The sequence below is a fragment of the Balaenoptera ricei genome, chromosome 14, assembly GCF_028023285.1.
Source record: "Balaenoptera ricei isolate mBalRic1 chromosome 14, mBalRic1.hap2, whole genome shotgun sequence".
Lineage (NCBI taxonomy): Eukaryota > Metazoa > Chordata > Mammalia > Artiodactyla > Balaenopteridae > Balaenoptera > Balaenoptera ricei.
Genome location: NC_082652.1, coordinates 48762346 through 48786836, shown reverse-complemented (window position 1 = coordinate 48786836; position 24491 = coordinate 48762346). Strand labels below are relative to the sequence as shown.

Sequence of the window (24491 nt, the reverse complement as noted above, 5' to 3'; positions counted from 1 at the left end):
CCTCTTGCTGGTTGGCTTAATCTAATCAGAATGTACCCTTAGAGTTATATGCTGCATGGAGGGGGAGTTCTTCTGGAATGACAACAAAACAGAGGCACACTGAGTAGGCAGCCAAGAGAATCCGCTAAATCTCCAGAGATTGTCTTCCACCTGGATCATTTAGATGTAGCTCATGGAGACAGGCCTATGAAAAGGACTAGGGAATTTTTGCATAGCCATTCAGTTCTAAGATTTTTCAATATTGGGTATTTTAAAATGTATCATAAATGCACATTAGAAAATTAAATGTGAATTGATTAATGGCAAATGCAATTCTTTCTTTTGTCATAGGGACCAGTTTATAGCCATGAGAGAGAAAAAGGAACATGCACAAGCTGTGTTTGATCATCTCATAAATGAGAAAAAAGCCTGTGAAGAGAGAATCTATGAGGAAGAAAAGAGATACAGAACACTCTTTACCATGAGGCAAAGAAATCTATCAAATATTAAGGTGAGTATTATTTTTGGACTGTTTTAGAATGAAGGAAGTATAGTGATAGTCAAATTAACAGCTAGTTTGAGGCACTCATTTTTCATACTGAAGTAGCAAAGATGTTTAGATTTTTAAAATAAATATGTTAGCATAATAAACATGCAACTTTTCATTTTTTCTTTTATTTCCTATAAGTAATTATATTCATACAGCATATGAATGCTGTATGCATTCTTTTCAGTGCATTTTATGTGCACTCTCATTTTGTCACTTTTTTTTTTTTTTGTCACTGTACTTTTATTTCAAAGACTACTGATGGCAGGTTATTCAGAGCCATTTTTATGTTTTTAACAGGAAATGTGAAAATAATTAATTTTGTTTCTGAATAAACATAATTTGAATGTTTACCAGCCACTTCTTTTTAAAAAATGAGTATATTTTATACTTGCATATGTTTTAATTGAACAGTAACTAGTCAGAAACAAGGAGATCATATGATAAAATGTGTCTTTTTAGATCTGAAGTTTTATTAAGTTTTATAAAGCTATACATAATAAATTTTTGGTATATGACTAAATGATATACATTTAGCTAAGTGATTCACATCCCATTTTACATTTCATAAGAGTTTTTGTTACATTTAATTGACATAATAAATACCATGGTTTTTAAAAATATGTTTATAAATATTACTATTACTTGAGATGCAACAGAAATTACTTCTCAAAAATAAACAACCTCTAGGAATGATGGAAACAAATGAGCAAGAAAGTTATATGAAGTATAAAATTAATTAAAAATACTGCAGAATGTTGTTTTGATATGAAATTAAAAATTCTAAAGAGTATGGCATAGAAAACAAACTTATGGTTACCAAAGGGGAAAGGGGGGGGAGATAAATTAGGAGTTTGAGATTAACATATACACACTACTATATATAAAATAGATAACCAACAAGGACCTACTGTATAGCACAGGGAACTATACTCAATATTTTGTAATAACCTGTAAGGAAAAAGAATCTGAATATATATATCTATATATCTATCTATATATATATATATATATATATATACACATATATATATACACATATACATAGATATATACATATATCTGAATCACTTTGCTATACACCTGAAACTAACACAACATTGTAAATAAACTATACTTCAATAAAAAATTAAAATAGGGCTTCCCTGGTGGCGCAGTGGTTGAGAATCTGCCTGCCAATGCAGGGGACACGGGTTCGAGCCCTGGTCTGGGAAGATCCCACGTGCCGCGGAGCAACTAGGCCCGTGAACCACAATTACTGAGCCTGCGCGTCTGGAGCCTGTGCTCCGCAACAAGAGAGGCCGCGATAATGAGAGGCCCGCGCACCGCGATGAAGAGTGGCCCCCGCTTGCCACAACTAGAGAAAGCCCTCGCACAGAAACGAAGACCCAACACAGCCATAAATAAATAAATAAATAAATAAATAAAAGTCAATAAACAAAAAAAACAAAAACAAAAATTAAAATAAAGTAAAAATAATAAAAAAATAAACAACTCTAATGCATTTTATTAAAACTATTTCCTGCAAAACTTTAAAAATTATATGTATTATCATAATATACTTTTATCAGATATTTTTGATCCTGATATTTATATATTCAATTATGATATGTATTCAATAACTTCAATTCATTTTTTTCCTTTTAACATTTCAAAGACATTGCTAATACATTTTCAAAAAGATTATTTGGAACAAATATACATCGAATAGACATGTATGTGAGTGAATGAACATACCGTCTATAATGCTATTGCTGTGATCCCTCCTATAAGAAACTTATTAATAAAAGAACAATACTTTGATTAATAATAGTGCCAAGTAACAATTTTCTCTTTTAAATGTGGCTTTTACATAGAAAAAGGTATGTTGGGTTTTTGTGTTTTTTGTCTTAAAAATATGAAAATAACTGGTGCCATCTAGTGGCAACAAATGTTGCCTCCTCTTGGAGGAGTTCCTGGAGGTTTGATGGACTGGGGAAGCTTAAAGTCAAATGCAGCTCTCAAAACAAGAAGCTTTAAGTTACTTACTGACTTAAGCATCATTCCCCACCTCATATTTTATCACAGCAGTGGAATTATTTGTTTGAAGTCTACCACATTTTCCAGTTGTACTGGTGCTGAGGACACAGTGGGATTTCAGGAATCATTTACTGAGTGGCATTTCAACACTTTAATGGAACCATAATAATTAGTGAAATGACAAAATATGGTCATCAGGAGAGAGATGAAGGGAAAAAAATCCTGTATAACTAGCCTCTCAGTAATTGAGAGCTATATTTCTTTTCATCCCGAAGCTGTCTCTGCTTTCCCATCCCAAAGTGTACCTACACCCAGCCATTCGAACACATCACATAGTCTCAGGTTTTTTTCTTAGCACCAATCTCTATCTGAACTTGCTTTTTTGTTCATTCATTTTTACCTCTTTGCTGTCTGACTAATCCTGCTATGATGTATTCTTTACGAGGACAGGAAATTTTCTGCCACATTCCTCTCTGTATCCTAAAAGCTCAGAACTACGCCTGGCACAAGGGAGGGTGTCAATAAAAATTCATTGAATGACTGAATGAATGATTAAATGGATGCATGTATGCTTTTTTGGGTGTAATTTTTCTGTCCACATGCATGATAGTGGCTAAAAGCAGTAACATTTCAGAGATTCTTTCCATACCGCATCAGACTGATACTTTAGCAAATATTCATGCTGTACGCAGAAGCTAAATCTCTCTCTCTCTCTCTCATCCTCTGTCCTTGATAATACATAAGAAATTTGCCATCTATTCTCTTCCGTCTAGGTGAAAATGGTTAAAATTGTCTGTTGCTTTCCAACAATTAAGGATTCTGCTAAATATCTCAATAATGCTTTTCAAATAACCTTTTAATTTATATGAAATTGTCTTGGATAGGTCTTTGTTGTGCATTCACGTTATATGATCAGCAGAGTAGAGATTGAACATGAGAAGTTTAGAGATTGTTATAGCTCATCATTAGTGACACCATCTATGATTATGATCAGTTCTTGATGTGAAAGAGTGGAAAGACAATGAAATTCCTCATGGAAAACCTATTCTCATCCTTGTTTAGAAATTGGATGAGATAAAAAATTGTAAATATGTATATAATGTAAAGCATTCCCAGAAAGAAACAAGCATTATTGGGCATCATTATAAATGTGGTGTTATTAATCTGGGTTGTCCCTGCTGGACAAAAGAATTGATCACAATTATGGATCATCTAAAGAAATTGCTTATTAAAAAACTTTATAAAAGCCACCATGGAATTAATTGAGGATGCGAGAAAACACACCATAGAATTAGAAATACGAACAGCTAATAAAATACTTTAAGAAAAATATACATAAACGTCAGAGAGCAGACAGTGTGGTGCTAGAGTTAATTTCAGTCTTTTTCAGTAAGCAATTCCATATGAGATATCTTTAAATGATAGATTTCTTGAATGTCATTCACTTTTTACTAACTGCCTATAATTTGCAAATGCAAATTGCTTAAGAATAAAATTTCTGTATCACATGTTCATTAGAGTACTATGGCTCTAGCTACTAATCTCCCTCTTTGCTTCTGGGAAGGTCCAAACAAAACTGGAGTTTAAAGCATTTTAATCTATCATGAGCCATCCTCAGAAGTCCCACTTGCCTTTTCTACATCAGTGCCTTCCTCTAGTGTTCTTTCCGTAGTCTTGCTCTCCTCCCTATAACTGAGGGCATGATATGAGAGGGGTACAGTGAACTACTGATACAGTGAATCTGTGGCAGACACAAGCAATTTCCAGATTGAGTTCTAGCAGAGACAGTCTCCCGATACTTTGTATTGTTTATTAGTTTTTATTTTGCTTCATATTTCCCACTCTCAGGAAATACCTCTTCCCTTGTCTATTGCTATTTCAAGTTTGGCTATTGAATCATTTCTTGACTCTTTCATGTGATAAATTCTTAGCTTAATATAGAGGCAGTGATTCACTAATTTATTGGACAGCCAGATACAGACATAGTAAAAATCAGAAACAAATTTAATCTGAGATCATTTTAAAGATTACACAACTTAAAAAATTATTCTCCTATTGGCCACTCATCATTTCTTCATTCATGTGACTAGTTCATGAGTACTACTGCTTTTGGGGCACTTAATATTGGATGACCAAAACCCTAGCCTCAATTTAAAAATGTAATCAGCAGGAAAATGGAAGATGTGAAAAACAGACTTGAATATGGTGACAACATTCAAATTACAAACAGTAAATTGTGTTCCTGGCTCACTGACTTGCTATATTAGGTATAATTATAAATAAAAAACATGTATTCTTTGTTCTTAATAGTGGGAAATGAATGCATTTTCCTTGGAAACATTTAGAAGACCGACCAATGAATCTCCTAGGCAAGAATAATTTGCCTTGATGATTTTCTTACCACCAGAAGATTTTCATATAGCATGAAATTTTTAAAACTTAAGAATGTATTTTGCATAATTAATCATTCTTTTAAAAATAATTCTGATAGGATTAAACATCAATTAATCACATGCAGTAACATTCATTAGGTTCATCGCATTGCTTTTTTAAAGCAACTTGTTCAAATCTATTGCTCTTTGAGGAATGAACATTTTGATTTGAGGACTGGTAACAAAACAGTACTAATTTTGTCTCTGGGACCCTTCAAGTTTTTGCACAAACCCACCCAGTCCTGCAATGATCATAAGAAGTTAGAAATCAAGAGAGGGTAACACTAGAATATAAAGGAAAAATGTAGCATGGGTATGAGTCATTCCCAAATAAAAATTTAATATGTTTTGAATGTTTGCTTAGAGCATGATTCATTAAACAAGGAAGAAACTGCCCTTCTTTCTGCATCTCTAACATCATGTTACGTCTTACAGATATGTTCATGAATTACTGCTAATACTGTGGGTTAAAGCACTGTATATAAAGTTTAAATAGAATTTTTACTGTTTGAACTGGCAGTCACCTACGTTTTCAGCTTTTTTCCCCAACCGTCTAGAGGCACCTGTTACAACTACGTGGTTATAGTCCAGTTCAGGTTTTCTGTATATTGGTATTTTTTTCTACATAGTTGTCATAATACTCTATGATCACACTTTGGAATTATGATTTTTCCAAGTAACATTAATTTCCTAGTGGGTCGGCCACTTTTGAAATGCCTTCTCCTACTGCAGTGTAATATCATAAATATGTGATTTTCTCTTTTGATCAATTAAAGTAATTATGTTTCCAAATATCAAATTTCATTGTTAAGTATACCTTAATTGATAATGCTTTATTAAAATTGTAATGCATTACTAGATTCAATTTCCAATCATTTAATGCTGAACATCTGTTGGTCTACAGTTCTTCTGTTTTGTACTTCATTCAAGATATTGGTATCAGAAATTTCTTGGAGTTTTAAAAATGAAATAATAAGCTTTTGTTCTTTTTTTCTATGCTAAATAGCATGAGGCATTTCAGTTCCTTGAAAGTTGGAGAAATTCTCCCATGATACTATCAAGATATGTGAAAAGTCAGAGATTTTACCTTACTTGCAAGCTAACAAGTTAGCTGCCACCGCTTTACAAGAGCTGACAGGAGACTTGAAACTCCTGGGTGAGAGACAGAGGACTATTACTCAGTACACATGGCTGTGTGAGCTTCATGTTTGTAGGTTCCCCTTGGCTCCAAGTCTCATGGGAGTAACGTGAACGTGGTCCAGGCAGATGCTACATAAACAGGGGGTTTTTATCACAGCTAATGAACCTGGAATGTAGAAAAACCCCCATTTTATAAGTGAGCTTCTAGCAAACTTGCCCAGCCTTTGCCCCAGAGGAAGACATTACATTGTCTATGCAATAAATTTTGAAAAGAGAGTTCCGGATAAAAGCTGTCACAGAAGTGTATAAACATCATGGTGAATTGCCTCCCAAAAGATATTATCTGAGCTTGGTTCTTTTCTGAAGAAAAACATTTCAAAATTTATTCTATATCTTCTTTGGTTTTTACATAATTAATATTTTCTAGTTTTTGTGTCAGTATTTTAAATTTATTTTTTCTAGAAAAGGTCATTTTAATGAGATTTTCAAATTTATCATTAAGTTGTATGAAATAGCAATAGTTTCATCCTTTCTGCTTCTGTAGTTATAGTTTTCTCATGTATTAGCCTCTTATTTTTCCTTTTCCTTGATTAGTCTTAATTTTTTGCCTTCTGGTTGTTTTTTCCACAAACTCCAAATTTTCATTTATTTATAAAGATAAATTATTTTTGTTTTTAATTCATTAATTTCAGCTTTTTTCTTTATCATTCCATTTGATTGATTTTCATAATTTTATTTTCTATTTCTGTTTCTTTCTTTAGCAACGTGAGTTGAATACACTTTTGTTTTTCACTCATAATATTCATGTATTCTCTGAGTGCAATTTTAATATGTATCATTCTCATTTAATGTTTTTACTTGCACATTGACTTAGTCACAAATTAGGGAATTTAACTTCCTTGAGACTTTCTGAGGGGGAAAAAAGGGCAATTAATTAATTAATTAATTAATTAATTATTTATAAGATTTTTTTATTTCCACAGGTTGGGAGCAGAGGGTAGTGGGTATTGTTTAAATTTATGTTAAGGAGTGATGCCAGCAAGATAGTGTAATAGGAATTTTCTACTGTCTTTCCTCAAAGAAACCAATTTCGACAGTCACTAATGGGCAAGAGTACCTTTGTAGAAGTCCAGAGTCCAGGGGAGCATTTCTGGCACAACATCGAGCAAAAAATTCTGAGATAGGGTGAATTGGACAGGGTAAAGGAAGAGTTTCATTTTGCCTACATCACCTCTCCCGCAAGGTGGCATAGCTCAGTGCCAAAGGAGACCTCTTTGGCCTGCAACTTCTGAGATTGCTCTCACTGGGGGAAAGTGAGGGCATATTAGTGAGTGCTTAGCTTCCCCAATGTGCTTAACTTCTTGGCTGTAGGATGCAGCCAAGAGGCCCACTTCTTTCTCACCCCATCCAGAATACTGATGTGAGCAGCATGACTGAGGGGCAGGGAGAGACAGGTACACAATAGGCAGTGCTTGTAACACGTCGCAGGGACGTGTATCCAACTATATAGATTCCATCATGGATCCTGCCCATTAGACCTGGGGATGCTTTACCAGTGGACACTTCATACTGGTCTATGGGCATCCCTAATTCTCTGAGAACCTCACTCACAGACACTTCCCCCATGGGCAGTGAATGTGAACCTTTGCAGATGGCTATTGAGCATGCACAGAAAGCCAGCCCAACTCCGTGGGATTGAGAGAAAGCACAGAAACTTGAGTATTTAGCATTGCCCTAGGAAAAGCAAATAGGAAGCTGTCAGCACTCAGCTGACTTTGCAGACTTAAAAGAAGGCATACAATCTTAAGAATTCCAGTATTCACTGCATACACATGAAGTGGGCTCAGGGCTGAGCATGCAAACAGGAGACCCCAGTCCATGCCTTTCAGATGCACTCAAAGAAAATAAAAGAATTCCACCCCAAGAGGAAATAAGAAGTGTGGAGCAGATATATCCATAGGTAAGGTCTGAGAAAGTCGCAGCATCCTTCGCTGGGCTAACAAATGAAGTTATCTCTCTCCCTAAGCAAGTCAGTAAAGACTAGAAGAGGTGACCATTTTTTCAAATGTAAATAGAACAACAAAAGCCTTCAAGGAACGTAAAAAATTAAGGAAACATGACACTAGTAAAGGGACACAATAATTTTCCAGTAACCTATCCCAAAGAAATGGAGATTTACAATTTGCCTGATGCAGAATTTAATACAGTTGTTTTGAGGAGGTTCAGTGAGCTACAAGAAAGCACAGAAGGACAGTCCAATGAAATCAGGCAAATAATACACAAATGAAACAAGAAGTTTAACAGAGAGATAGCAATTGTAAAAAACAAAGACATAATCTGAAACTGAAGAATACAATGAGTGAAATGAAAAAAAAAAAAAAAAACACAGAGTATCAACAGCAGACCTGATTAAGCAAAAGAAAGAATCTGTGAAGTAGAAGACAGGTCATTTGAAATTATTCAGTCAGAGAAGAACAAAGAAAAAGAATGACGGGGAATAAAGAAAGCTTATGTGAAATACGAGGTACCATCAAGAGAAACAATCTATGCATTATTGGAGTCTGGCAGGAAAGGGAGAAAGGGGCAGAAAGTTTATTAAAAGAAAGGATAAAGAACAAGACCCAATTATATGCTGCCTACAAGAGATTCATTTCACATTTGAACACACACAGACTGAACGGGAAGAGAATTTAAAAAAATATATTCCATGCAAATGTAAACCAAAGAGAGAGCAGGGGTAGCTCTACTTGTATAAGACCAAGTAGACTTTAAGTAAAAACTGTAACAAGAATTTTACTTACCTGTAAACAGGTCATTACATAATAATAAAGGGGGCAATTCATTGAAAGGATATAACAATTGTAAATATATATATGCATCTAATATCAAAGCACCTAACTATATTGAGCAAATATACTAACAGACATAAAGGGAGAAATAGACAACAATACAATGATAGTAGGGGACTTTAATACCTCACTTTCAACAATGGATAAATTATTTAGACAGAAAATCAATAATGAAACATTAGACTTGAACTACACTTTAGGCCAAACAGACATGTATAGAACATTACATCAAACAGCAACAGATGACACAGTCTTCTTAAGCAAACACAGCACATGCTCTGGAGTAGATCATAACTTAGGTCATAAAACAAGTCATAACAAATTTTAAAAGGCTGAAATTATACCGAGTATCTTTTCCAAACACAGTTGTATGAAGCTGGAAATTAACAACAAGAGGAAACTAGAAAATTCACAAATATGTAGAACTTAACATACTCCAAACCAAAGTCAAAGAATAAATCAAATGGGAAATAAAAAATATCTTGAAACAAAAATGGAAACACAATATACCAAATTTATGGGATGCAGCAAAAGCAGTTTTAAGAGGGAAGTTTATAGTAATAAATGTCTACAAGGTAAAAGAAAGATCTTTCCACCAGCCTAACTTCATACTTCAAGGAACCAGAAAAAGAAGAACAAACAACCCAAAATTAGCAGAAGGAAGAAAATAACAGACATAATAGCAGAAATAAATGAAATAGAGGCTGGAAAACAATAGAAAACATCAATGACACTAAAAACTGTTATTTTGAAAAGATAAACAAGAGTTTAGTTAGACTAAGAAAAAATAAATAAAAAATAAAAGGAACCATTACAACTGATACCACAGAAATACAAAGAATTATAAGAGATTACTATGAAATATTATGTGTCAACAAATTGGATAACCTAGAAGAATGAATACATTTCTAGAAATATATAACCTACCAAGACTGAATTGTGAAGAAATAGGAAATCTGAACAGATCAATTACTAGTAAGGAGATTGAATTAATAATCAAAACCTCCCCAACAAAGAAAACCCCAGGACCTTTACTGGTGAGTCCTACCAAACATTTAAGAATTAATACCAATGCTTCTCAAACTTTTCCAAAAAAATTGAAGAAGAGGGAACACTTCCAAACTCATTTTATGAAGCCAGCATTACCCTGATACCAAAGCCAGACAAGGACACTACAAGAAAAAAACCTACAAGCCAATATCCTTAGTAAACATATGTGCAAAAATCCACAACAAAATGCTAGCAAACCCAATTTAACAACACATTTAAAGGACCAAACACATAACCAAGTCATAATTATCCCTGGGATGCAAGGCTAGTTCAACATACACAAATCAATAAATGAATAAATGCAATACAACACATTAACAGAATGAAGGGTAAATATTATATAATAATCTCAACAGATGTAGAAAAAGCATTTGACAAAATTCAACATCCATTCATAATTTAAAAAAAAGTTAAGTGTAGAAGGAATGTACCTCAACATAGTAAAGACTGACGAGCCCACAGCTAACACCATTCTTCATCATCGAAAGCTTTCAGCTTTTCCTCTAAGGTCAAGAGGAAGGCAAGGATGATCACATCACTTCTGTTCAACACAGTACTGAAAGTTCTAGCCAGAGCAATTAGGAAGGGAAAAGAAAAATCATCCAAACAGGAAAGGAAGAAATAAAATAGTCTCTGATAGCCACATAGAAAAGAATGAAACTGGACCCCTATTTTACACCACTCAAAAAAATTAACTTGAAATGAATTAAAGTCCTAAATATGAGACTTGAAGCTATAAAACTCCTGGGAAATAAACATAGGAAAAAAATCTCCTTGACACTGGTCTTGGGACCAATTTTTTTGCATATAATACCATAAGCATATGAAACAAATGCAAAAATTAAAAAGTAGGACTACATGAAACTAAAAAGCTTCTGCACAGCAAAAGAAATAATACATTGAAAAGGCAGCCTACCAAATGGGAGAAAATGTTTGCAAACCATATATCTGATAAGGGGTTAATAGCCAAAATATAAGTAACTCATACAACTCAGTAGCAAAATAACAGAAATAATCCAGTTAACAATGGATGGAGGCTGAGGCAAGATTAAAGGGACCAGAGAAGCTCATCAAGATGAGGAGATCAACCACCTGAGAGGAGATTGAAGGAGTGCAGGCCCCGCCCACACCCTAATCTTGTCAGAGACCCCACCCTTGAGCGATTGTTAGAAAACCCTCATCAGATCCTCTGGCGGTGGGACACACAGTTTTCCGAGGCAGGAGCCCACTGTGTTCCCCTTTGCCTGGCACAGTAATAAAGCTGTCCTTTTCTACTTCACACCCCCTCAAAATGGTGAAGGACCTGAAAAGACATTTTTCCAAAGAAGACATACAAATGGCCAATAGATAAATGAAAAGGTAAACGTATTCAACATCACTAATCAGGGCAATGCAAATCAAAACGACGCTGGGATATCACCTCACATCTGTCAGAATGGCTTTTATCAAAAATGCAATAGATAAGTTTTGGCCATGTTGTAGAAAAAAGGGAACCTTTGTACACTGTTGGTGGGAGTCTAAATTGGCATAGCCATTATTGGAAACAGCATGGAGATTCCTCAGAAAGTTAAAAGTAGAAATATACAGAAATCCCACTTCTCTGTATATATTAGAAGGAAACAAAATTAGTATTTTTAAGAGATATCTGCACTCCCACGTTCATGGTCGCATTATTATTTCCTCAGCAGTAGCCAAGTTGAGGGAACAGCCTAAGTATCTGTTAATGGATGAATGGATAAAGAAAATGTGAGAAGTAAATGAGAAAGAAGGAAATCCTGCCATTTGCAACAAGGTGGATAAGCTTAGAAGACATTCTGCTAAGTGAAATAAGCCAGACAGAGAAAGATAAATACTGTATGATCTTACTATTTGTGGAATATTAAAAAATAGAAAAGTTGAACTCATAGGAACAGAGTACAGTAGAATGATGGTTAGCAGAGGTAAGGGGGTGGGTGAAATGGGGGAGATGCTGGTCAAAGGATACAAGCCTTCAGTTACAAGATCAATAAGTTCTGAGGATCTAATGTATAGAATGGTGACTATAATTAACACTCTACTGTATACTTGGAATTTATTGAGACAGTAGATCTTAAGAATTCTTATCAGACACACACAAAAAAAGATAGCTACGAGGTGATTGATGTGTTAGTTAACCTGATTGTAGTAATCGTTTCACAATATACATAAATCATAACATTGTACTTTTTTTTTTTAAAGCTTTGTGACCTGTTCAAAGTCATCATTTCCAAGGGGAACAGACTTTTTTTTTTTTTTTTTTTAAAGATTGATTGATTGATTGATTGATTGCTATGTTGGGTCTTCGTTTCTGTGCTAGGGCTTCCTGTAGTTGCGGCAAGTGGGGGCCACTCTTCATCGCGGTGTGCGGGCCTCTCACTGTTGTGGCCTCTCTTGTTGTGGAGCACAGACTCCAGACGCGCAGGCTCAGCAGTTGTGGCTCACGGGCCTAGTCGCTCCGCGGCATGTGGGATCTTCCCAGACCAGGGCGCGAACCCGTGTCCCCTGCATTGGCAGGCAGATTCTCAACCACTGCGCCACCAGGGAAGCCGACATTGTACATTTTAAGTGTATATAATTTTATCGATTATACTTCAGTAAAGCAAGAGAAAAATAAATTTCTGTTAAATAGTTTTTGTTTAATTTGTACGGGGTTATCAAATATGATCAATGCAGCTTTTGCTCCATAGATAATGTGTGAGCAAATAAATTAATGAAATGTTTAGTTCAACCTAATTATACTTTTCATGACATAAAAGTTCCTATATTTCAGTCTACTTGAATGTTGCAGTCTATTGGTAGTATGTTGAAATTTTCTACATGAATTAATTTGTGGGTTTTACTTTATATATTTGTATATATAGCAGGTCAAAGATACAAGCCTTCAGTTACAAGATCAATAAGTTCTGAGGATCTAATGTATAGAATAGCTGTTAAATGATCAGTTTGGTCATAATTTTTTTTTTATATAATCACAATTCTCTCCTATGTATTGTTCTAAAGTTAATATTATCAATCCCTGCTCTTCTTGTTAGACTAATCTAATTTTGTGTTTTACTATCAACTATTGTGGCTTATTTTTTAGATGTGCATTTGTAACCTTTATAGAGCAATATTTAGGATGATTTTGCTTTTTCAATCTATTCAGATTTAGTAATTTAATTAATTTATATGATAATTTTATTGATTCTTGCTTCTATCATCTTGCTTAATGCTTTCCATGTTGACACTACCTTTCTACTTTTGTCATTATTACTTTTTCAGTATATTGATGGTTGTGGTTTGATTTTATTGCTTTTAATGATATAATGTGGAGACATTCTACTTTTAATTATATTACTGTTTCAAATTTCCATCTAAATGCATTCTTATATGACTAATGCAGGTAAACAGTAAGAGATAAAGCTGAGAATGTAGGTGTGGGATATATCATGAAGACCCAGTTGAAATGTTTACACTGAATTTGTAAAGTAATGAGAGACGTGAAGAATTTTCGTGGAGTGCAGTGTGCTCAGAGATAGGCTGTAGCAAGACCAATTCGACAGCATTTTGTAGGATGACATGACATGAAATGAAATGAAAGCACAAGTTGCAGATATTAGTTACCAAAAAAGTGTGTTTGTCATCAGAGGGAAGTGATGAGACACTGAAAGAACCGGAAGACTGACGTCAAAATGGGTGTGATATGCAAATAAAAGAACCAGAATTTATAGGAGGTGGTATGATATTGGTTGACTCGAAAAAAATATGGTAACATTTATGGTAAAAAGAACTTTTGATGATTGGCTTGCTGAGAAGATGATCTGTTTTGGACAAGTAGAGACTATGTAAGTGGATACTGGGGAAGGAGTTGAAATGGAGAAGATTGGTGAGTCAGCTCCCGTGTTGATGGTTAAAGACATGGGAGCTTATGAAAACTTTGAAGAGAAGTGTTAGAGAGTATCTGAAGATAGAACCTGTGCTTGAATTAAGCACAGAATTCTCTGGAACCCACGAAGAAGACCTTGAAGGAAATCTGAGAAAGCTTGCTATGATAATAGCAGAACTAAGTCTTGGAGGGTGGGAGCCAGTTAGCCAAGGAAAGAATACTTGAAGTAGTGAAAACAATAGGAGGAAAGGCATATCGGTGTCAAAAATGAGCAGACATTTAGGGAATTTGAGGTAGTGTATTATGTTTGGTAAATAATTGATCAAAGAGTAACAAAGCTACCATAGCACCTGAGGAAAATCCCACTAAAATTAGCAGAGATTTCCACTGGTCTGTTGTGGCACATCATGATGGGGCTAATGGGCCACGGGTGGACTGAGACGTTGGTTCCCATCAGCAGTTAGAGTTGGGAAGGGCCTGAGGTGGCTGAGACTGGGCTCTGAAGACTCTGTCATCAAAGAGCCTTGTCCCTTTACCCCAGTGTGCTGAGGTGAATATTGCTTTTTCTTTGTATTCCATGACATATATCAATGGTTGGCAATCATTGATCACATGTAATCAGTTGGAGAGGAATGAAGGATTTGGATACAGTGGTACCAACTAAGAATTCATTGGTGAAGTGATACGGTTCTAGCAAGATGAAAAGGTGAATTTCAGATTTTTTTTAATGTTAATATAGACAGAACTTGATGGTTATTTGGCCAGATAGTGAGAAAAATTGTCCAAATATATATCAAGTTTTTGACTGACAACAGAATGGTTAGTGGTACCAACATCTTTAAAAAAAAAAATGTAGAGTATGGACTGGAGAATAAGTTTGAAACTGGATTCAATCAAATTTGAGATACATTTGGAGGAGCTACTTGGAGTCCAGTGCCCAAGTGCATGTAAGAATCTGGAACCGAAGGAACAAGAGTTTCATTAGTGATATTATTGTGAAAACTATGAGCATATATATTGCTTCAGAAACTTCAGGAAATCTTTAATAATACAGGGAAGATTGAGAAGAAAATGAATCTTGAATCTTGCGTTGGGTGATTTTAGATATGGAAAAGGTGGCAAGAATAGAGGAAGCAAAAGGCTCAGAGACTGTAGTCAGAAAAGAAAGTATCAGAGTTTAAAACTCCAGCCATGGTACCATTCTACATGACGCAAAGTCAGAACGGTGTCCATGGGTATGAATTATTAATGGGACATGGAATTGAAGTTAACTAGATTTGATTAAGTCCATAAACTCTAAGATTAAAATGTTGGATAGGTCATCCAGATAGATATCAATGTAAAACAGAATGATGGGAGAACAAGGGATAGACAGAAGAGAAGATGGAGTCCCATGGGCTGGAGTCTTCTCTTAGTGTGGGAAAATGACCAGCAAATCATTAAATGACAGTGAAATAGGGTTAGAGAAGGTAGAGGATTATATTCTTTACTCAATATAAAATTGAAAACGAGGAGTATTTTTACATAAGCATGGAGAAATAATGGTGTGGAAGTAATAATGGAGAGCTAGAATTATTCTAACTGCAACTAGACCCTCTAGTATGTGGGGCCTTGAGAAATTAACATTCTTTCATTCAGATCCAGATCTGGTTAATGTGAACACTTGTTTCCAGAATTGTGTAATGAGAATGAAATGTGATAGGAACTTGTGTGACAATGAATAGTACTTCCAAAGTTCACATTGGAAACGTTTAGACTGGAATAATGGTTTAGTTCGGTAGTCGGTAAATATTGAGTTCCTACTACATAAAATACACTATTCTAGAGTCTGAGGATTATTCAAATAAAGCACAGATCTTAACTCTGAGAAGCATACCAGCCTCATAAAGGAGAGAGAATCACGGCAGCATTTTAATAGGTTTTGTTAACCAGAGACAGAATCAAAGGAAGAGAGTCTTAATATACAACTTCTAAATATTGGCAACTTTCCTCTACTTATCAAAAAATGTTTCAAAAACAGAAAGTGAATTACTGAGAACACCAAGACTTTATATGGTTTTGCTTCACCTATACCATTAATAAAGGCATCAACAAAATTACATTGTCTTTTATGTTATTATAAATACATACTTATATATCAGAATCTGTAATCAAAAATTTTAAAAAGTTATCACTTATAAAATAGCTAAGCAGTGCTGAATAGCATAACACGTTATTACTTTTATTTTGGTTATACATATAATTAAAAGAACCTCCAATTGTCCTGTCCATCTTCTTTTAAATTTTATGGATTTTATTTGAGTTGTTACCTTCAGGAACTTCACCTCATCCTGCTTTCAGAAAAAAAAATGAATTTAATGTTGCATAAATGAGATACCTACAGTATTATAATGGTCATAAGCATAGATCTTATCCTAAAGTGCTCCAGCACACCCAGGAAACTGTTTTCATTTACTAAGAGTTGTTTCTGTTTCTCTAAGCTTTTCAGGAGAGGTAGAGATGGAAAGATAGATGAGAGAGAAAGAAAGAGACAGAGACAGAGAGAGAGGGAGGGAGACTAGCTATCACTTTGTAGTGAGTTTTCAGTGGCTTTTCTTAGTATCAACACCATGAACTCCCTTTTATACTTAGGATTTTTTAATCTGGCCCTGATGCTCTGACAAATATCACAGATGTGATGTGTACAGTGTCCTCTGGGGAGCATTGTTAACATTACCCAAATAGCCCTCCTACTGTCTGATTTATTTGCTTATAGAGAACATGTATACCTGGCCTCCTGAGGGAGCTGCATATCTCAAATTTGGGTGCCATGATAATAATAACAGTTTCAGAGAAAATGAAATAGGCTATAAAGAGAGAGGAAATGGAATATATAAACTATTGTACAGTGTCATGTTCATTTTCAGTACTATATAAAATAATGAAAATGTTTTTCAGTAACCTTTGTCAATTTTTATAAAGTGAAACACACTTTGTGCAAAAAGACAATGAATGAACAAAACAAAAAAGTAAAAATATTTTTAGCTTTTGACTCAAATTTCTACATTGTTTTCCATAAGTCTAGACTAGAGTTGAATTCTGAAAAAGAATAACTTTGTTATAAAGGATGTTAACTTCTACCTTTGGCAACTCTAAATTGCTCTTTCAGGGTTCAAGTACAAGGATTATCTCATTGATAAAGAATCCAGTGTGGTAGGCAGAAAAGGTTTTTGTTTTGTTTTTTTAATTGGAGTATAATTGCTTTACAATGTTTTGTTAGTTTCTGCCACACAGCAAAGTGAATCAGCCATTCGCATACACACATCCGCTCCCTCTTGGACCTCCCCCCACCACAATCCCACCCAACTAGGCCATCACAGAGCACGGAGCTGAGCTCCTGTGCTATACAATAGGTTCCCACTAACTATGTATCTTCCGTGTGGTAGTGTGTTTATGTCAAACCTAATCTCCCAATTCATCCCACCCTCCCCTTCCCCCGTTGTGTCCACAGGTCCGTTCTCTATGTCTGCCTTTCTATTCCTGCCCTGCAAATAGGTTCATCTGTACCATTTTTCTAGATTCCACATATATGTGTTAATATACGATATTTGTGTTTCTCCTTCCGACTTCCTTCACTCTGTATGACAGACTCTAGATCCATCCACATCTCTACAAATGACCCAATTTCATTTCTTTTTATGGCTGAGTAATATTCCATTATATGTATGTACCACATCTTCTTTATCCATTCATCTGTCGATGGACATTAAGGTTGTTTCCATGTCCTTGCAATGAACATTGGGGTAAATAGTGCTGCAGTGAACACTGGGGTACATGTGTCTTTTTGAATTACGGTTTTCTCAGGGTATATGCCCAGTAGTGGGACTGCTGGGTCATATGGTAGTTCGATTTTTAGTATTTTTTTTTAATTTTTTTATTTATTTTATTTTATTTATTTATTTATGGCTGTGTTGGGTCTTCGTTGCTGTGCATGGGCTTTCTCTAGTTGCGGCAAGCGGGGGCCACTCCTCATCGCAGTGCGCGGGCCTCTCACTGTCGCGGCCTCTCTTCTTGCGGAGAACAGGCTCCAGACGCGCAGGCTCAGTAATTGTGGCTCACGGGCCTAGTTGCTCCGCAGCATGTGAGATCTTCCCAGACCAGGGCTCGAACCTGTGTGCCCTGCATTGGCAGGCAGATTCTCAACCACTGAGCCACCAGGGAAGCCCAGATTTTTAGTATTTTAAGGAACCTCCATACTGTTCTTCACAGTGGCTGTATCAATTTACATTCCCAACAGTGCAAGAGGGTTCCCTTTTCTCCACACCCTCTCCAGCATTTGTTGCTTGTAGATTTTCTCATGATGGCCTTTCTGACTGGTGTGAGGTGATACCTCATTGTAGTTTTGATTTGCATTTCTCTAATTATAGTGCTGTTGAGCATCTTTTTATGTGTCTCTTGGCCATCTGTATGTCTTCTTTGCTGAAATGTCTACTTAAGTCTTCTACCCATTTTTTTATTGGGTTGCTTGTTTTTTTGATATTGAGCTGCATGAGCTGTTTGTATATTTTGGAGATTAATCAGTTCTCAGTTGCTTCATTTGAAAATATTTTCTCCCATTCTGTGGGTTGTCTTTTCATCTTGTTTATGGTTTCCTTTGCTGTGCAAAAGCTTTGAAGTTTAATTAAGTCCCATTCACTTATTTATTTTTTTTATTTTCATTACTCTAGATGGTGGGTCATAAAAGATCTTGCTGTGATTTATGTCAAAGAGTGTTTTTCCTATGTTTTCCTCTAAGAGTTTTATAGTGTCTGGTCTTACATTTAGGTCTTTAATCCATTTTGAGTTTGTTTTTGTGTATGGTGTTAGGAAGTGTTCTAATTTCATTCTTTTACATGTAGCTGTCCAGTTTTCCCAGCACCACTTATTGAAGAGGCTGTCTTTTCTCCACTCTATATGCTTGCCTCCTTTATCAAAGATAAGGTGACCATATGTGCATGGGTTTATCTCTGGGCTTTCTATCCTGTACAATTGATCTATATTTCTGTTTTTGTGCCAGTACCATACTGTCTTGATTACTATATGTAGCTTTGTAGTATAGTCTGAAGTTGGGGAGCCTGATTCTTCCAGCTCCGTTTTTCTTTCTCAAGATTGCTTTGGCTATTCGGGGGTCTTTTGTGTTTCCATACAAATTGTAAAATTTTTTGTTTGTATTCTGTGAAAAATGCCATTGGTAATTTGATAGGGATTGCATTGAACCTGTAGATTGCTTTGGGTTGTATAGTCACTGTTTGCAGATGACATGATACTATACATAGAAAATTTTTAAAATGCCACCAGAAAACTATTAGAACTAACCAATGAATTTGGTAAGGTTGCAGGATACAAAATTAATGCACAGAAATCTCTTGCATTCCTATACACTTACAACAAAAGATCAGAAAGAGAAATTAAAGAAGCAATCTCATTTAACATCGCAGCAAAAACAATAAAATACCTAGGAATAAACCTACCTAAGGAGGCTAAAGACCTGTACTCAGAAAACTATAAAACACTGATGAAAGAAATCAAAGATGGCATAAACAGAGGGAGAGGTATACCATGCTCCTGGATTGGAAGAATCAATATTGTGAAAATGACTATACTACCCAGAAAATGTTTTATTTTTCAAATTTCCTCCTTGCAGTTGGGGAACTTAAACTTAGAGACATTAAACCAAACTTTCCCATAGTCACTCAGCTTTTAAGTTGCACATCTGGGATTAAAATGGGTGCCCTTTCTGGGACCCCTCCCCAAGTATATTGAAAGCCCTCAGTAAATAGTAAAGCAGTTAGGATATCATTACTGCTTGTCACCAGTCCTGGTGGCCTTACAGTGGCCATTGTTCTTTGGGTACTAGGATCAGTCAAGGGAAATGAAAGCACAATTGGGTTTACAGTAACTTGATAATTAAGTATCCTTCTGAAGTTAAAAAGTAGACAGAATACTAACAGCGTATCTAGGCTTTCTAAAATGTCCATTAGTAAATGAGGCTTATGGTCACCAGGAACTCTTTACTCAGACATACAGAACAAGAGTATCTCCCAATTTCAGCTCATTTCTTGTTGCAACACCATACCCACCATCTGTGTGATGGGAGACAGGCAGGTTGTGTATATTGGGGAGGGGATATTATGAGGAGTGATGAGGTAAGTAAACGTAGTACCATAGTTGGCACTTCTAATGTTTGTATGCTCGGCTTTTGACATCTTGGCACGTGGTGGCATTTACCTTTAATACCAGGAGTTAGGAAAAAAACTGCACAGTCAGAGGGCACAGTCCCCACAGACTGCCCTCTCTTCATACATCAGCCACAAGTTTGAGGGTCCTCAGGACCACTCTTACTTCAAACCAGCTGGCTACAAATTCAGGGGATCCCCACAACCACCAACAGTTTCAGTGATTTGCTAGAAAGCTCACGGAACTCAGGAAAGCTCTTGTCTTAGTTCCTCCATGCTGCTATAACAAAATGCCACGGACTGAGTAGCTTTATAAAGAACAGAAATTTATTTCTCACAGTTCTGGAGGCTGGAAGTCCAAGATCAAGGTGAGACCTCTCTTCCGAGTCCCAGACTTCCTGTTTTTAACTTCACCTGGTAGAAGAGGACTCGGGGTCTCCCTGGAGCCTCTTTTTAGAAGGCACTAATCCCATTCCTGAGGATCTCACCCTCATTACTTAAGCTCCTCCCAAATGCCCCACATGGCCCACCAAGCAAATAGTTTTCTCCACGTGATCAAGCTAACACTTTGAATTCAAAACCTTTCCTTAGTGCAATCATATGAATAGATTTGGCCCAATCCAACCTTATTTTCTTCCAGTCTGATCAAACACCTTTAGAATACATTCACATGTATATAATTCATGTGTATAATATACATATATATGAATATATATTATATATACGTATTCCCCAGACTCTTGTTTATACAAATTGGTAAAATCTTGCAATTCTTTTGATGTATGTGGTGCATACTCACAGGTCACAAGGTCACACTTTGTTTCTGACCCCTGAGTCATCCCAGAGCTTGAGTCTGGTTGTAAGTCTAGAAGCAGTGAGGTGTGTTGGGGGTGGGACTTAGGAGGTCAGCGTTCCTGTGAAAGGCGTGGATATTAAGAGAGGTCATTGGGTTCTTCATACGAGAGGAGAGTAACCTTATTCTGTTGACAGGGGAGGCTGCTAGTGAAGATAAACTGGATGTGGAACAGTGGAGAGTAATGACAAGCTGTGTCTGCCCATCGCTGTCTGTTCCCATCACTGTATCTGGCTGCAATAGCCTTCTAAAAGTTACAGCCAGGGCTTCACCTCCACCTTCCCAAATCTGTCACCCATTCTTCTTTTGGTCACTTCTAACATGAAGTTATGCAGGGAAAGGGGTACTGGGAAACAGTTTCCAGTTTAACAAAGTTGAAAATAACATAGTCCAGCAGAAGTTTCAAATATTCAGCTTTAGCAATTTTTCTCCTTCATAGATGAAGTAGATTAACTTTCCCTCTTGAGAGTTTGTAAAAAGAAAAAAATAATCTCAAAAGCCCAAAGTGAAGCTAAGCAAGGAAACTCAGGGAGAGGTTTTCTACTGATGAAGCAACATATGGACCAGTAGACTTTAATCTCCACTGTTATGTTTCTGTTTTATTTTTTAAGCAGAATTAGAACATTGCCATTAAAAATAAAATCTTCAACAATGTTTCAGTCACTACACGGGTGAGAAAATACTTCCTCAGATTGCTAACACACATGCTCTGGTCAGTGTGTTTATCTACATCTGGACTACCAACAGACGAGGTGGTCTAGGATTGGCTGTCACCATATATGACAACTAGGTTGAAATTAAGAGAAATTAAGTAAGTGAAAATAAGTTGCCGTTTAGGATTAAATAGCCTGCCAAAAATGTATGTCTACTCTTTCACTTTGTCTAAATCAACTCTTTGGATTGAAAATGAATATAATTTCCTTTTAGAAAGATATGGTGATATGTAATTCTAAACATTTTGAATGACAAACCAAGTTTTATTGTGTACATATGAACGTCATAGTACTAAGCAGTTGGAAACAGACCTTATCATCTACAACAGATGTACTTAACTTGAAATTAATATAGTGCTTGGCATATATTAGGCAATCAATAAATTCTTATTAGAGGCCTGACTGAATAGATGAAAGATGGAATCATTGTGGAAGGTCAAAGATGAACGCTATAAACCTGGATTTTTTTGTTGTTATTGTTATTATTTTTGTTGTTGGCTAGTGGTAATGGCTTTATTATTTTAGACTCTACTTACTTTCTCTGTCCAGGAATAGTTATTCTGGTGAACCATTAGTGAAGGAAAATAAAGTTGGGAACTACTGGTCCATAGGTATTTTAAGATGATAATTTCTATGTAATTTCTATAATTTCTTCCTTAAAATTCACAATATAAAGCCCTCTCACTTCTCTCTCTTCTTCTTGAGGGTATTTAAGATTTCCCTAAATTAAGTGGTTACCAATTTAGAGCTTATCCTTGTACTAAATGTATCTTAATTTCTCTTTGTTGGAAAAATTTATAATGAATCTTTCCTGTATTTGTTTACTGTGATCTCCCTTTGTGACAACTTTCCACTTTTGGCTTTATTATTATTTTCAAAAGTTTTTTTTTTTTTTTTTTCCTAAAGGAGGTGATTTATTTCCCCACAGACTGTGGTTTAATACTATAGCTAATATAAACCAGATAGTAGAAGAGATAACATATTCTGGAGTATAATATTTGCGGATGCTTTTTTTTTAATGTTCGCAAAGATTCAAAGATTGCTTGAATTGTACTCACGATGTACTCTTATCCCTTTCACCCTTATCTCTTTTCTCCATTCCCCCATTTGTCATGGAAGGTTCTTTACTTATTTGTTCTTTTAAGCAAGACTTTTCCTGTCACACTCCTTACTCTGGAAGAGATTGGGGTTTTCTCTGCTTGCTCATCCTTGCAAATTTCCTCTTGTATTTCCCACTCTCCCCTTCCCTGCAGTAGTTGCGATGGAGATGAGCACATCACTTTTTCTCAGCCTCCTCTCCAATGATTTCTTCAAGCTGCAGTGCACCTTTCTAGCAAGGAGGGGGCTGGGGAGTCACACATCCTGCATATTTAGCCCAGGAGATTTGGTGGGTATCTTTACAAGGTTGCTGTTGTCTTACTTCAGGGAGTCAAGACTGTGTCCAGCTCTCTGCTTGGGTCTTTGCGATCTGGTATAGATGCAGATCAACCTTTCTATTCTGTCTCACCTGAGTGCAGCTAGTTACAAGAGGCAGTAACACCACAGCGACCTGATTTCATTAAGTAACTGTGAACAGGTTAAGTAAACCTGAATGATGACCACTCTGCTCCTTGAAAGAATATTTTTTTAGTTTGTAATACTTGATGTTAGTAACTGTATGTATTTTCCATCATTTGTTTAGTAAACTAGAAAATAATTCAGTATTACAGAATAAACTCTGCTTATATCTAATTCATCTCTACTGGAAACCTGACTGGAGGCCATTTATCATAAGACAGAATCCTATATGATCCTGAGTCTGTGAAATGCTCCCCGCCAAAAAAACTAGAGACTATTGTTTAGAGAAGGACACAATTGAACTCCTTTGGCTACAGCAACTTTCTTTTTAAAACTTACCAGGTTCTTCACTTTCTGATTAGTGTGTAACAATATTGATGAAGGTAATGCATATGTACTCAGCTGACTTCTTGTCCAGTCTTTTGTTCTGTCTTCACTGCTTGCATAGAATTGTTGATTTCATTGATAATGCTTCATATTTGAAATAGTCATAGCTCTTGGTTCCTTCTAAGTAGTTACTTTTGTTTGTGTTTTGAGTAATACTTTTCCTTTTCCTTTGTAAAACAACATTTTACTATATTTCATAGTTAGATGACAGTGATGTTCCAAAGTAAATATATCATTGGTACTCTTCAAATTGATATCTACTAATATTATCTACTATGAACAAAAAAGAATAAATAACTCTTGATATATTCCATGCTTGTGCACAAGTCATTGACATTTGTGACAGATGGAAAAAAATATATATGCTGAAAACGAATCTAAACATATTACCTTTTCTTCTTGTTTGAAATCCAAACCTACGAATCAAACTTAAGCTGAGAATAACTTACTTCTGCAAGTTATAATTCAAGCTATAGAAATATTAATAGGCAGAGTGGTTCTAGGTTAGAATAAAAATAGAGAACAGAAGTCTTTTAACATAAACGGGATCCCTTTAATAAAAAATTAAGTATCACATGTTAATCCCCCAAAAGTAATTTTTCATTGAAAGTTCATAAGTTCTGTTTCTTCCTAAGAGCTACCTGAACACATCATGGAAATTCTATAGATCAGAGTGAAATGAAGTAGGAGTGAGTAATAACCACTGACTAGAGAAACTTGTAGAATGTTTAATTGCATATTTAAGATGAGTTTCGCTCCTGTGTTGGGGGAGCAGAGCAGAATGCCCTATCACAAACCCAACAGTGCCAGTGTCAGTGAGCTGTGTGAGTTGTCTCTATGGGTTGTAAATTGGATCCCCTCAGTGACCAGTTAATGTTTTCTGTATTT

At 35.7% G+C, this 24491-nt stretch overlaps 1 protein-coding gene across 1 annotated transcript in view; it reads left to right on the top strand.

Moving 5' to 3' along the window:
* The window catches only part of CCDC178 (coiled-coil domain containing 178), a 355393-nt gene that overhangs the window by 134774 nt on the left and 196128 nt on the right, over positions 1-24491 (top strand). The window contains exon 17 of the mRNA XM_059893788.1: positions 331-490. Within this exon, the coding sequence (XP_059749771.1) occupies positions 331-490 (160 nt within the window). The remainder of the gene's footprint in view (positions 1-330; positions 491-24491) is intronic.